The 15,392-nt window shown below is 33.6% G+C and overlaps 1 protein-coding gene across 1 annotated transcript; it reads left to right on the top strand.

Annotated features, from left to right (window-relative positions):
* The first annotated feature begins 1,039 nt into the window (after positions 1 to 1,039).
* On the top strand, positions 1,040 to 3,682 carry LOC128547143 (sulfotransferase 1C2A-like). Its single transcript, XM_053518888.1, has 3 exons — positions 1,040 to 1,202; positions 2,138 to 2,309; positions 2,784 to 3,682. The coding sequence occupies exons 1-3, from the start codon at positions 1,179 to 1,181 to the stop codon at positions 2,906 to 2,908; spliced, it is 321 nt and encodes a 106-aa protein (XP_053374863.1). The 5' UTR covers positions 1,040 to 1,178; the 3' UTR covers positions 2,909 to 3,682.
* Positions 3,683 to 15,392: the final 11,710 nt, after the last annotated feature.

Below are 15,392 nucleotides of genomic sequence, written 5' to 3'. Positions count from 1 at the left end.
TTAAATAGACGGTAAAAAGTGAACACATAGAGTAAAATTTTACATCATAACATATATTTAAGAAGGCCTTGTGAAATAGGTTTGTTGATCCTTAGCAATCAGAATTTTGCCATATGTTTTGTCTTAATGTCTGCTTATGACGGTATTACCGGCCATCTAAGGCGGTGGGATAATATGTTGGCGTCGTCCATCAGTCTGTGCGAGCGTTCGTCCGTCCGGACTAGAATATTGCTATAATTAAAAACATTTAGTATTATCCCACTTGTTATAGTAAAAGCAGAGATTTCCCCTAGATATATTTGAAGAAAAAAGAAATTGCTTATAATTAATTAAGTATTTCAGCTAGATTCAACACGAAAACCTTATATTCTTATTAATTGGCACATGGCCTTTGCTCATATATTGTATTTTTCCCCACAGACACAGTAAATAAGATTTTTCATGATTTTGTTAAAAATATTGAAATGCATATAAATCAAAGAAGTATTTGAATTAGAATCACCTGAAATAACATAATGTATAACATGATCTGTGCTCACACGTAGTATTTATCTCCCATGACCAAATAACAGAAGTGTTTTTCCTCTTGATTTTTGATACAAAAATGGATTTCGAATGTATCTAACTAACCTATTGATATATTTTCATGAAATTTTACACAGGAGTAGATCACTATAGGGCGATAGTGCGTACACAATTTCGTCAGGGCCAATTTATTCACAGGAGTTATTGTCCTTTAATCATTTTACAATCCATAAATTCTCACATAACATGATAATCTGCATGAAATTTTATATAAATAAGTACCACATTTTGTCGGTAGTGCCTGTATATCTTCCGTCAGGATCTTTTCAGTAACTGAAGAGTTATTGCCCTTCATTTTTAACTCCTAAATTTACACCAAAAAGTAACCCATTGATGAATATTCATGAATCAATATCTAGCCCCCACATTCACAAAACAATTTATTCGATACAGGATATAACTTCATTGAATGTGCTTGTTTTTCTTGAAACAGTCGACATACAGAATTAATGGGATCACTTACGCACTTTTGAGAACTGAGTCAAAGAATACGAAATAAATATATATTTTCAGTGGAATATGGCAAGTACAGTGAATATTTGTTAGAATGGCAGCGCGAAGTACAAAATGGTCCAGGCTTCCCTCTACATGTCATGTTCTATGAAGATTTGAAAATGGTTCGTCTGTTCAGTTATTAAATACTGACTAAAATACACTTTATTCATATCACAAACATTACCTCAGTTAAAGTAATTACCTATAAAACCTGTTGAAACAGCTGATGTGCCATTTAGATAAAGAAGTGTGCCTATGCATATTTATATAATCTAAAAGTTCATAAACTAATACATTTCAATTCAAGATCGCTTTCGCTACTCGTCTACAATAGGGGTGTATGTTGACTATGAATACCTGATATTCAAATATTATCATATATATCACCTTACATTTACAACGTTCCATATTCTTAAAATGTGTTTCGAGTGTGCTATGTAATATGTCACAAAAAGTGTTGTTTGTGCCTTGAGGATTGTAAATGGTTCCCGTATTTGCAAATAATATTGTTACAGTTTCATCATTTAGGAACGGTTTTCCTTATCTTAACTCTCGGCACTTGTCAAAAATCATTATCAATGTTAAGACTTTATTTTATTTATTTATTTATTTATTTATTTATAAGGGGGAGGGTGGGGGGTGGGTATGGGTGTTTCTGGGAATGTGAGTTCTTGTATCAATACTTTTATTGTAAGTTATGTTATATTGTAAGTACATAAGGATGATGGATACCACAAACACTGAGTTTGCAACGTTGTGTCACTTGATTTGGTTTAAAAGGGACTTACCCACAAAGTTTAAGCGAAAAATAGTTTCAAAAATCCATGAAAAGCGAGTACTCCGGAATTCCTTTTGCACTTTTGCCAGTATTGCCTTTTATTTTCACCAACTGTATCATTTGTAAGCGTCATAAATAGTTTACGTTTGACAAACCTGGTGGAAATGAAATTTTGAAAAAAAAATCATCCAATTTGTGGGCGAGTATCTTTACGTCTTCTGATATGTATAAATGTATTATAACTATTTATTTTCATAAATGTTAATGTGATAATTTTAGAATGGGAGAGAAGAGTTGGACAAGTTACTCATGTTCCTCGACATACAGTTAGATGAACAACTGAAAAATGACATTATTGATAAGTGCGGTTTTAGGGAAATGGCAGATGAAAAGGGAAGTCACAAAATATTCGATACTTACTGCAAACCAGGTTTCAAATTCTTCCGTAAAGGTGCTTGCATTTCTCTGTAATTGTTGGACAAATTATTTATATCACTATGAGCTGTTAGCTTGTTGTTCTTTCACTGCTATTGAGAATATGGTAGAAATATTAGGTTAAGCTGATGGGCGATATATTATAATATATTAATAAATCTACTTTCACGTGAAAGATAAATAAAAGAACAACCGACCGATCTCAACCACAGGACATCCATTGCGTTATTTATTCAACATAAGAAACTTGACAAGAAACTGATTAAGGGACATAGGAAGTACATATAGGTTGGTTTATAAGCATTCTTTATGTATTTTTGCACTTAATCAATTAATATATGATTTTTGCGTCATTCAAGTTAGCTGCATGTGTGCAGCTTAATTAAGAAATAGATCATTTAAATAGTCAGGAATTAAACCATGCTTATCTTCATAAATTTAATTTCAATACATGACAAGGTGTTTATTTTCATATTCTTTATACTTGTAGGTCAAGTTGGCGACTGGAAGAACTGGTTTACTGTTGCACAGAATGAAATGTTTGATAAAATTTGGGAGAATGAAACAAAAGGCCAAGACACGTTCAAATTTAAATATACTCATACTAACGCTTAATTTCAGCGAACATTTGTTTCTGATATCAATGAATTTTTTCAGTTTTGTTCTAAATATCTATTGCGGTCACATTTGTGCACTGCTTAACATCAATTTTTGTTTTTAAAGTAAGTTACAGGTCAAAGTTTAGAGGGAAACATCATATTTTTCACTATAAAGGAAACTTTTTTCCACATTACAATTTTCATAACCCTATAAACTCGTAAGTAGGTTTAGGATAAAACATTTAACTAACATACTATGACATAATACTACAAAATGTAAAAAGAGCAGTACTATGCCATTAACCATTGTCAGTAACCATATAGCATTAATTCTCTGTCTATAGATTTTTACCAACAAAGAAAAGTTGAAATGGACAAATCAGCAAAGTATTCTACATAGAGCAACTGATTTTTAGAAATATTATTTTATTTTATTTAACCAGTTTTTAGATTTTCTTACGTACCTATTTTGATGAATTTCTATAACATTTTCACTAGTCTAGCGGTTTCAGTTGGGCGTACCCCGTTCCCTACTCCTCCGCCGTAAACTTCGCCAAGAACGCGCGTTTTACACTTTTTAATCTTTGTTTAAATCTATAGCCATATAGAATTTTTGCTCACTTCGCTTACAAATGACAAATCAAAAAGTGCAATATTTTTAAACAAACTGAAAATTTTAAACACGTTTCGCTAGCACATAAAACATGTTCCTCACACTTCCCTCTTACGACATTATTCGTTATAACTTAAAGGAGTTATATTGAAATTGAATTATTAAAACGCTCCACTCTCAAATCACAACAACATTACAACAAACTTAAGAACTATTCTAGAAAAAAAAAATCTCTGCTCGCGTACCTTCAAAATTACTAGGGGATTGATATTCAAATGCACAAACTCCCAAAAAATGTCGAGTCCCTAACCCAAAATCCTAGAACCGCACTTGATTTGTAAATAAATATATTAATAATATTTTGTAGATTTTTTGAAAAATTGTAGGTTGATTAATTATGACAATATGTTTTGTAAATGACATTCAAGGTCATATAATACTGATAGTGGCATGCATTTATAGTAACGTGTCAGACCTGAAATCTCTATAACAGTAAGTGTGATATTATGTTTTATGTTTTATAAAGTATACCCCACCCCCATTCTTTCAATTTTACTTATTTTTAAGAAATGCTTATTCTGCGTGACGAAAACGTCCTATAGAATAAAAAGAAGTGCGGTGACCTTTTGCTTTTTCCTATTTCTATGTCTTAGAAACTACTGTTCTTCAAACTCCCAGATTATGAACAAATTGTTAATGTTAGAAAGTATTTATCATAAAGCCTTAAGGTACTTCTGCACATTCGGATCGAAATTTTTGCTACAATGTAGAATTTGATTAAACTCTGATTTTTTCAAAACTTCAGAATATACACCACGGCTACTAAACGCTAGCGCCACCACCAAATTGTGGTGATAAGGAAAAGAGCTATCGGCATTTCCGTGGTGCAGCTATCGCCCGTTTCTACTTGTAAACACGTGAGTAAAGTTTATATTTTATCTTATATTTTCATTGATAGAACTTTTTTCGAAAATCGGAGAATGAAGTTCCGTGTAACAACACTTTTACTACAAGTTGGCTGTAATTTCAGTTATATATTATGCAAATTGTGATGCCAGGAGCTTTTCTCCCGAATTTGACAGTGGCATATTTTCATATCTGCCAGTATTCGAACACCATTCCGATGAATAGACACACTGTAAGAACAAACCTGCGCATGTAAATGGTGTAGAAATGAATTACACGTATTCCCAGACACCAAACAATTACGAAAAACACAGTAAAAAGTTAAAACACGACTATTTTTGAAAGTGGTGGCGCTATCACTCAAGTGGTGGCGCTATACAGTAGTGGTGGCGCTGTTGTATATGATCAATGGCTGATATATTCAATTTTAATATATGAAAATATCTGTCTGTAAGCCACGGAAATTTCTACCATAGTCGATGTTATCAACCTATCTCACACTACACCCAAATTACGTTACTCAACAAATTACATGTAGTAACCTCTACATGATCGCAAAATAATCTACAAGTATATGGATTCAGATTGTACATCTAAGCTCTATTGATTAATCGTATTTAATTGCTTGGAATTGAAATTGTACTGTACTCACTTTTCAGAAAGAATTTTGAAAGTAAGGTCTTTTGTTTACAATGACATGCAAACGACGTATAAAAACAAAGGGGAGTAACTTTCAGAATCTTAATATAACAAATAAATTCTACACTATCTTCAAATTATTTCCTGGACACAAATCTATGTTTGAAATAAAAGTATTGCTACTATTTTTCTTGACCTGAATTTAAAGTACACTTACGTTTGTATTAAAGTAGAATATTTAAAAGTTAGAAATAATTCTACATTAACATTTTAAACAAAGGAAAATATTTACTTTGACTACAAGAGTCCCAAGAGTATGTGAGTATTTTTTTTCTTGGATAGAGAATGTTTCATAAAGGTAAGTAAACTATGATCGTGTTTTTCTTTGTTTAATAACATAATTCCTTGCAGAAAAATTATCAATTAGAGAATGTTGGTGTTTGTTTTGTTCCGGATGCGTCAGCAGTTCGTATTATTGAATGCCGTAACAGCGCCACCACTACTGTATAGCGCCATCACTAGAGTTATAGCGCCACCACTTTTAAAAATTCTGGTATATTTCTTCTAACCCGAGATTGTATTATTCATGGTGTGTGCGTATAAAATTATTTATCATTTCTACACCATTTGCATGCGCAGGTATGTTCTTACAGTGTGTCTATTCATCGGAATGGTGTTCGAATACTGGCCGATATGAAAATGTGCCACTGTCAGATTCGGGAGAAAAGCTCCCGACACCAAAATTTGCATATTATTTTAATGAAATCACAGCCAACCTGTAGTAAAAGTGTTGTTACACGGAACTACATTCTCCGATTTTCGAAAAAAGTTCTATCAATGAAAATATAAGATAAAATATAAAGAAACGGGCGATAGCTGCACCACGGAAATGTCGATAGCTCTTTTCCTTATCACCACAATTTGGTGGTGGCGCTAGCGTTTAGTAGCCGTGTACACGTACTTTGAAAATTCATCAAATAAAAAAGTTAGGGTCGTGTGCTCGATTTTTGGTTAGATAGATTTGAAAAATTTGGAACTCACGCATTTTGTCATAATGGCAGTCTATGGGATAACTTCATGACATTTTCGCAAACAGAAAGTTCTCTAGAATGTAGATTTTAATGAAACTTCTCACAGCTGTTAATAAAGTTTTGGCCTAAAATGTGATGAAATAAAATGTATAGGTCCGTATACTAATTTTCAAGATATTTGACCATGATTAAAGTGAACCGCACAATCAACGCTAATTTTAAGACATTATTTTGAATTATTTAACGTGTCAGATCTTTAATATAATATTATACCTTTAGAAAGATAGTAAAAATGCCGTTGTAATAAATGTTCTCACAGGTTGTCTTTAATTTATAAAATTATTTTTATTTCCGTACGCCGAATACAGGCTTTATTCTATGTTCTCCAGATAAATGACGTTACGACATCACTTCCGGTTTATAAAACGTGCAGAACTACCTTAAGCGGTCTTCTATCATTATAGTAAAATGAATGAAATCTATGACAACAAATGAGTAGAAAATATGATAACACTGAGGCTAAGGACAGGGAGGGTTTTTTTACAGTCCTAACAGGGCACATAAAGACATGTTATGATAGTTAATGCAATCTGTTAAAAATCCTTTGCAAGCATAGATCGCAACAAATTAACATACTAGTAAATTTTGTTTAAGTCTGTTTGTGAGAGGTGATGAAATGTGCAACACCTCTCACGCTCTCTAGCACAGGCTTAAACGGACTTCTATCATAATAGTAAAACTGAATGTACAGTGCAACCTCTGTAGATCAACACCCTTTGGGAGATACAAATATTGACTGTTATGTAGAGGCTGTCGTTCTGGAGAGGTAAATTTGATAGTATTACTGGTATATTATCAGCTTAGGGAAATATTGATTATGTTGTTATAGAGAGGTTTTTGCTTAAGAGAGGGTCGCTCTGGTGAGGTTGTACTGTACTCCATGGTAAGACATACATAGCAAGGCAATCAATAAGAAGTTGTTTCGTTCATTTCTGCATGACGAAAATAGGTTCTCATGATAATTTTCTCAAAAGAACGAGATATGAACTCGTCTTTACAAAGTATTGTTTCCTAAATTAGGGAAATAGCTTCTATTATCTTCATGCCGCGAAATGATCTCCCAATTGTGAGAAATGTTCCAGTAACAACAAGATTACAAGGACATTCGTCTCTCTAGGTGAGTCTGTATAACTTTCGGACTCTTGATTCCAAGTATTTAAAATACCAAAATTATTGCAGGATGGAGTTCCCGCTTGAATAGTCGCCCCCACCCTCCTTTACCCTGGTATACATATACACATCTTTAATACTATGTATATACTATCCGAGTCAGGGGTGCACCCAATGCATCATTATCCCTAAAAAACTGAAACCATGCATTTTTAAGCCTAGAACTTAGATCTCAGAGCATTTAGAAATTTTCAACTCGCTGCGCTCGCATATCTGGTATCAGTAGTAATATATTAAGCTGAAGTCAAAGAGAGAGCAAATACAGCCCCACTGTCTTCTAGATATACAAGGTATTTTTCTTCTTCTCCCTTTCTCTACCCATCAGACTGCGTGTACCTTGTATTAATTCTAGACAGTTATCACCTTTGCTTTACCTACAAGCAATTATTACTCAAGTATAGTGGTGAACTTTATCAGACATTTTCCGTGTGTTTATATCAGATAAGCCATACAGGTCCAGAGGCCAGGGTGTCATAGGGTAACATCATTATATAAATAAAGTAAACGAATAAAGTGGTTGTTGTTTTTCATTGTACATTGCTGTGAAATGACAGCTTTAAGCTATAAAGTCCATCTTACAGTATTTTATTTCTTCCCATTTAGCCTATGTATCACCCTAAAGAAGTCCCGTTTTTCCCATTATGCCCTTATAAATCGATGATCCGACAAGTGCAACGCATTGCATTGCAATATGGTTATCATTCTATAAGGACCTGTATTTATTTACACAATAAATTATCTATGTATCTATGGTAATTGTTTCATTTGGTTCGACGCAAATTACAAGAGCCTACACATACTTGACGGAGACCCTTCAGCCGTGAGCCGTACAAGACATATCAATACATTTAGACTACATTAAACAGTACAAAGTCACCACTTCGATAAGGGCATGCTCATGATGATCATAGTATAATCATGTAGCTGTGCTGCTATTATAATTTATTTTTGTGATAGCAAGAAGTTAAAATTTGGTTAGCCCCTTCATTTCGGTTACATCAAGCAATAAAACTCTCGTTATTTACTCTCTCTAGGATGACTACATCATAAATTATGAGATTCAGGATACCAAACGCAAAGCTGAGGATCCAGTAATACCAGGACTAAATTTATAGCGTGGCTGTTCTTTTCAGAAAGGTGTTATTGTAAACTCATGTCAAATGTTTACCGTTTATCCTGCAAATACATTCAACAAAAGTTTTATATTTTAAACTTTTAAATTCATTTTTTGCATCTGATGTAGGAGGAGATAGATGAGGTAAATAAATAAAAACAAAAATGTCCACAAAACCAATTCACTCGTTAGAGAATTTTTATACAAAAGAAACCTCAGATCGGTCCCAAATGAACATTTCAAAATTCCTATGTTAAACATAACACTGCATGTTAGGTCTTGTTTGGTTGGTGGTCAAAACATTTTGAATGAACTTTCTTATGAAATCAAAAAATCAAAATTCTTAGACAATTTAAAAACATATTAAACTGTGTTTTATTGAAGACAATTCCTGATATAGGCTTCATGGGTATTTAAGCCTATAATATCTTTGAAACGATAATTGATGACAAAAATAACCAGGGGGTTTGAACTTCTATATGCAGCCTGCCGGCACTTAAAATGAAAAGCTGAAACACTGCATCCGGCAATAGGGGTAAAATAGCCTCATGGTAAAGTGGGATGTTGTGTTTTTTTCCATAGTTCCTGATTTGTGCATTCCATTTCTCTTACCAGCATCATCCACAATATCAATGCATTGGTGTACACTATACATTTATCCTATTGTGAGTTCTCAGACACTGTGCGTTCCATGAGTTATCATTTTCATTTACATTTATAAAAATATATTCATTACTGTCTACGCATTTTCTTTCTTAAGTAGCATTGATTTTGTTTTATTCTTTTCTTATCCAATTCTTTTGCAAATTGTGTCACACAACATGTTTTTTTCTTATTCATTTGTTTCCTCTCTTTATATTTTATCACTATGCCTAATTATTTTGCGGTGTTCACATTTTTTATATTATATGTTAATATGTTTTCTTTGGTCTATTTCTGATATGTGTTTAATTTCACGCAGACATGATAAAATGTCATTGCTTTTTAAATGTAATCTAAAGCTTTACTGTACTTTCCTCACAGAAGCGTTTTAGGGTTTCAAATGGCGTGCTATTATTATTATTATTATTATTATTATTATTCTCTTTTAACAAGATTATTGAAACAATTCAATAAAGTTATGAAACAAAAACACCACTATTGGCCAAACATTTCACCCTCAAAATCCTATTTATAACGTTTGTTCTTTATCCAAGAATAGAATACATGACAATATACTATAAACTCGTAAATATTTGTCGGGGTTTAACTTTCCTGGATTTCATGGTTTCATTAAAATCACGAAATTAATTATATCCCACTCTATAGAACCAGTATTTTATTAGAACTACACATAAAGGAGGATAAACCTATCTTGTAGCGTTCTTTGACAGTATGACATTATGGTTCGACTGTATCTAACACGTATAACATCACCACTAGAATGTATGATCACACCATTCAGGAACAAATGTGTTATATTAAGACTTTTTAAAAAGCATCCATTTCAGAACACAAAGAATATTTATAGATGTTAGACGGATAAGAAATACGTCGTTGTTAAATGAAATGCGAAACAAAAATTGAAATAATGATTTTAAAAGAATTGCATTCCTTTCTATAGGAGATAGTAAAGGGAATGAATTAATAGTTAATTCCTTTCCGCCATAGAAACGTAATGCTTTTTTGATCGTAAAACGTATGCATTTAGAAAATACAATGAAGTAAAATGCATATTCGAAGCCTTTATTTTGAGTTTTTGTATTACATTAAGTATGATGATTATGTTGTCTTGTTCACAAGCGAACCTAAATAACACGGTAACAATCAACAAACATATGAAATGTCTGCAAATTAGCATGTACATATCTACTAAAAAGCGTTCATTCCATTTTGTATATAATACAATCTAAGGTCTTATTTGTCTAAACACGGCCTCAGAAGCTAATACGAAAGTCAATGTAAAAGTCAATTACAATTTTACCCACTTCTTTATCATGTCCAAAAGTTGTCAAATTTAAACCAGCTGTGTTTGATCATTAATCGATCAATAAATACATTCAGAATGTTGAAACTTTACATATACATACATGCATATTGACAGCTTTTATCAATTAAATTGCGCGTTTCAGAGTAGCACGGCTTTAGTCTGTAACTTAACACATATAAAGGCAATTTAACAGATTTGTATATTATAGACAAGAGAAATAAAAGCTTAAACTCTAGCCACTACATCCATACTACGTTGTCTGCAATGAAGGCATCACGCTTCCGACGTCGCAGGCATTGAGCATTGACAGAAGAAATAACGGGCACGTTGAGTAAAAGTGGATGTTTTCTTTTTACTGTAAAAACTTTTAAGAAATCGGAAAATGCAGCGGGATGTAGTTTCATCTTGCCGACATATCCATGCCCAAGTTTATGAAAAAATATGTAATATTGTTATATTGCCAGTTTTTTTCATCGGGTACAGTAACGTGAAAATTAAAAAAAAGCAGTGAATATTTCGAGTAATTTACCTCCTACTAAAAGGAGTTATGTATTTCTTTTGTATACTATATAAAGGCATGATATCTGATCGATAGAGATATGATACATGTCCAGAAAAAAGGCATATCCCCTCGTACTACCGGCTTTTTAGTTAAGTGCCGCAGTATTCTCGATAGTGCAGCAGGCATAGTGAGCGGCGCAGACATCTCTAATACTATTGTAGTCAGTCGTAAGCGTTTTGTCGACCAACTTACATGTATTTAGGTACGTACAAAGATATTACTAACCACGCTTGTGTAAGGCAAATCTTCTCAATCTGAACTTTGTAACATTAATAGCTTTTATAAAGTAAGTAAGTAAGTAAATATAAAAGTAAGTAAGTAAGTAATTGTTTATTACAGTCACATGTATTACAACATTTTCATACATACACGTGCATACAATTATGTGAATTCAAAACACCCGACCCCGTAGACCTATATGTCACCTACAAATGATACGTATTAAATAGAATATACAAATAAGATAAATACTCATAGAACAATAAATATCAGATCTAATATTATGGTATATACATTTATCAAAAGCGAAACTTACAGACATATATGTAGAATATACTGTATGTAGTATATAGTGTTAAGCATTAAGCTCGACTATACAAGAGGTCCAGAACTGTTGCAATTTCAATACAATATAGGCATTGTCATTAAAGCAATTAATGTTCTAAAAGTAACAGAGAATAAGTTTATCAAAAACATCGGAAATGGAAATACCTTATGAAATATTAAATGCAAACAGCGAGACATAATTATAAACTGTGTAATATATAAGAGCTCAAGAATCTGCCACCTGTGCTACCATACGCAGTACCACCAGCAGCGCATCGGTCACAGTGATTGGGACAATCCCTACCTACTTGTGACCATCTACACCCCTGTATTCTTGCATATTATAACACGTAGACCAGTTTCTAGTGTGACGATGAGTATGGTATGAATGATACACATTATAATAAAAATGATGTACTGAGATATTCGTGCCTGTTTATATATACTTTTCAGTCTTGCTATATGAATTAGGATGTGAAGTTCATTGTTTCTTATCTTGTGCATGAATTAAAATCCAAATGAACTGTCAGAGATTTTGAAAAAAATTTAAACTCTTAAGCTTTCGTTATTATTGTCTAACCTTACACATTTGACTAAGTGTTAAGAATAACCAAATCAAAGAACCTGAGGGACTCTTATTGGAACAACTACAGATGTGAAACGACCTGTTCCATCAGTTGGAAGCAATGCAAGTAAGAGAATAGGTCTGTGATTGCTGGCTTTGCTTCGTGGGCCCTTTTTGTATACAGGGGCAACGATAGCCGTCCTCCAATCTTGCGGACTCAGTTGTATAAAGACTCCTTTTTACCTTCTGATATACGTGACTGGAATGCTCTTCCTGAATCAACAAAACTAGCTCCATCTCTGTCAGCTTTCAAAAACAAACTCAACGGAAACTGCCAAAAAAAAAACACTGTTACTATTATCATGGTGCAAGAAATGAACAAGTTTTTCACACTAGACTACGGCTAAGATATAGTTCTTTCAATCATGACCTTTTTCGTTCTGAATCACCCTATTGCTCTTGTGGTGAAATTGAAACTGTAAATCACTTTCTTCTCGCATATCACAAGTACTCTGCTCAAAGACAAAGATTTTATTCAACCTTGCCTTGTCCAGTTACGTACGAAAACTTGATATACGGGTCGGAAAATCTTTCTACTGATCAAAATGCTCCATCTTTTCAACAGTGCAGAAATACATCCTCGCTACTAGACGATTCACATCGTAGTCTGTCTCACGAACTTAATAACTTACTTGTATGTTGTCTTCTGAAGACGAGTAACATTCAGCATTCAATCTCTTTGTTAATGTTAATATAACAATTCTTATCTCCCCTCTTCTTTGATGTTTTTGTCATGTTTTTTCTTCTCTATTACCCAAAATATGTTTGCCTAAGTAGTTGTACACTAAACATCGCAAGACAAATTTTTGAAGGGGCTGTATTAATATAAGCCTGTATAGACTTGATTACAAATCCTTAGACTAGAAACCTATGTTCATGTTATTATTTATAGCTATATTGTCCGTAAGTATTGACCTGGCACTTATGAATATTCCGTATGTTTCCGTAAATTAATTTTCGGTGTCCGAACCTAAACAACGATATAACTATTGAAAAGGCCGTCATGTGTCATGTGCAGATTAAGCGTTTTGCCACTAACCTCAGGGTTGGGTGTTTGAGTCCTATGTCTGACCTAATTGTTTTTGTATTTTTTTCGTTTTTTTTTTTTGGTGGAGGGATGGGGTTGGGGAGGGGGCGGTATTTTATCTGTAAAAGACGGAAACTTGTCACACGTATCATGATTTATCAACGAAATACTCTACTATCGTTTCCCATTCTTCTACGCACATAAAACCGTTCTACAAAATGTCGTTTAAAATCTTCTGGACCGGACAAGTATTCATGCATTCGACGGACAATTCAAAGAACTGTTGTTAGCGACACAAAATGAAATGTTTCGTAAAATAATATAATCATAGATACAAATACAAACAAGAAATTATATTTTAAAAAATGGTTTAAAAAGAATTCGAACCCATGGTAACGTGTTTCAAAGTCGGAGAACTTACCACTACACCACTGTGCCGTTGGTTCCCTAAATTGATTATTTTGATAAATCTAGATATTTTCAGGACACAAATGTAGCATAAAATAACTAAAAACGCCCGAAAATATTGGCGAAGATTAATGAGTGCCAGGTCAAAAAAAAAACAAAGACAAATATCAAACAGGGAATACCACGTACATACTTACGGACAATACAAAACTGTTTGACTTTGTGTATAGTTTATAATGAAAATAAATATTGTTTAAACTACTCTTGCGGAACACTGCCAGTACCAAGTGAAGACAAATAAATTTTATTTATAGAGGAGCAGTATTTAAGCTGTGGTTGGACATTGGTGTTGTAACCTGTTTCTTTTAATTTCCTGTTTTTTGTTATTGTTTTTTTTTTTGACATTCCTTCTAATGAATCTAAGTGAATTATTTGCTTTTGATGTGATGTTATATCAATATGTTTTGACCAACTAAGATCTTAACTTAGTGTGAAGCCCATGTATTTAGCAGCGTCTCTAGTTTTTAGTGCTATATTATGGCGGGTATAACTGTAGATGATAGGGTTTTTTCTTCGAGTAATCCTCAATACCTCACACTTATCCGGATTGAACTCCATACATACTTGATACAGATATACTGTAAAGATATATGGTTGTGAATACGACTCTACCGCATGAATAATGAAGTAAGATAGATAGATAGATCAGATCAGATCAGATCAGACAGACGGACAGACAGACAGACACTCTGAATATTGTCAATAATTAGTTCCAGTCTTATCAACCGAAATATGAAGGAAAAAGTAAGCATATTACATGATATTCAAACCATGATGTGAACTTCTACAGATGACATTTTTATTTTTCACACTTATTGCATATATATAGGTGGACGGATAGCTCAGTGGTTTGCACACTGGCCTTCCAATCCTGAGGTCGGGGGTTCGATCCCCGGCAGCTACTCGGGAATTTTCAGAAACGCTTTTCAGTGTTTCCCACCTAACTAGAGGTGTACTGGTCAGGAACCCAGGCAATCCTTGCGTGTATCAGTGCTATACACTGGGCACGTTAAAGAACCAGGCTGTCTATTCGCAACGAGCTAGGCTAAGTTAGCCGGACAAGCCTGTATCTGATTTCTGATCTCTCTGTCGTGGGGGCTTTGTCTCACTCTGTCCCTCTGGTCAGATCGCTCTGTGTCTGTACTAGTAGAGGATGAATTATGCGCCCTGTGTGGCTGCATTTGAACTATGTAAAGCGCCTTTGAACGTGAAATTGATCATGAAAAGGGCGCTATATAAATCTGGTATAATAATAATATAATAATAATATCATACGATGACAACGATATTGCACACTGACATAAAACTAGCCTTTTTTCTATATTTGAAATCACTTCCTGTTTATGTGCGGCTGAACATTAAAGAAAAGTAAAGAAATCGGTTGAATATATATCAGTTGAATGACTTCAGTAAAATGTAATACAAAACTGCCGTACGAATAGCCACCTGCGGGTTATTTTACTATTCGTACGGGACCGTACGATTAGCCACTTCCATTAGCGTAGTTACGTACGTATCCGAATGATGGCGGTTGTGTCACTGAAATCGAAAGTAACATTTTTTATATCTGTCTCCATCGGAGGAATCTATCAATTTACAAGTAAATTTATCCAGCCAATGTCTTTGTGAACGGACGTTTTATGCGTTGCTGTAGAAAAATGACCTTCAGGATTATAACTTTAAGTCTTGAATTAGTAACGATGAGTTATTTTTTTTATATACTCTATAGAGGACGCATACTTTGAAATTAGAAAAAAGTGGGTGGGGTAT

The sequence above is a fragment of the Mercenaria mercenaria genome, chromosome 12 (genome assembly GCF_021730395.1).
Source record: "Mercenaria mercenaria strain notata chromosome 12, MADL_Memer_1, whole genome shotgun sequence".
Lineage (NCBI taxonomy): Eukaryota > Metazoa > Mollusca > Bivalvia > Venerida > Veneridae > Mercenaria > Mercenaria mercenaria.
The sequence above is the reverse complement of the archived record's forward strand: the minus strand, read 5'-3'. Positions and strand labels throughout refer to the sequence as shown.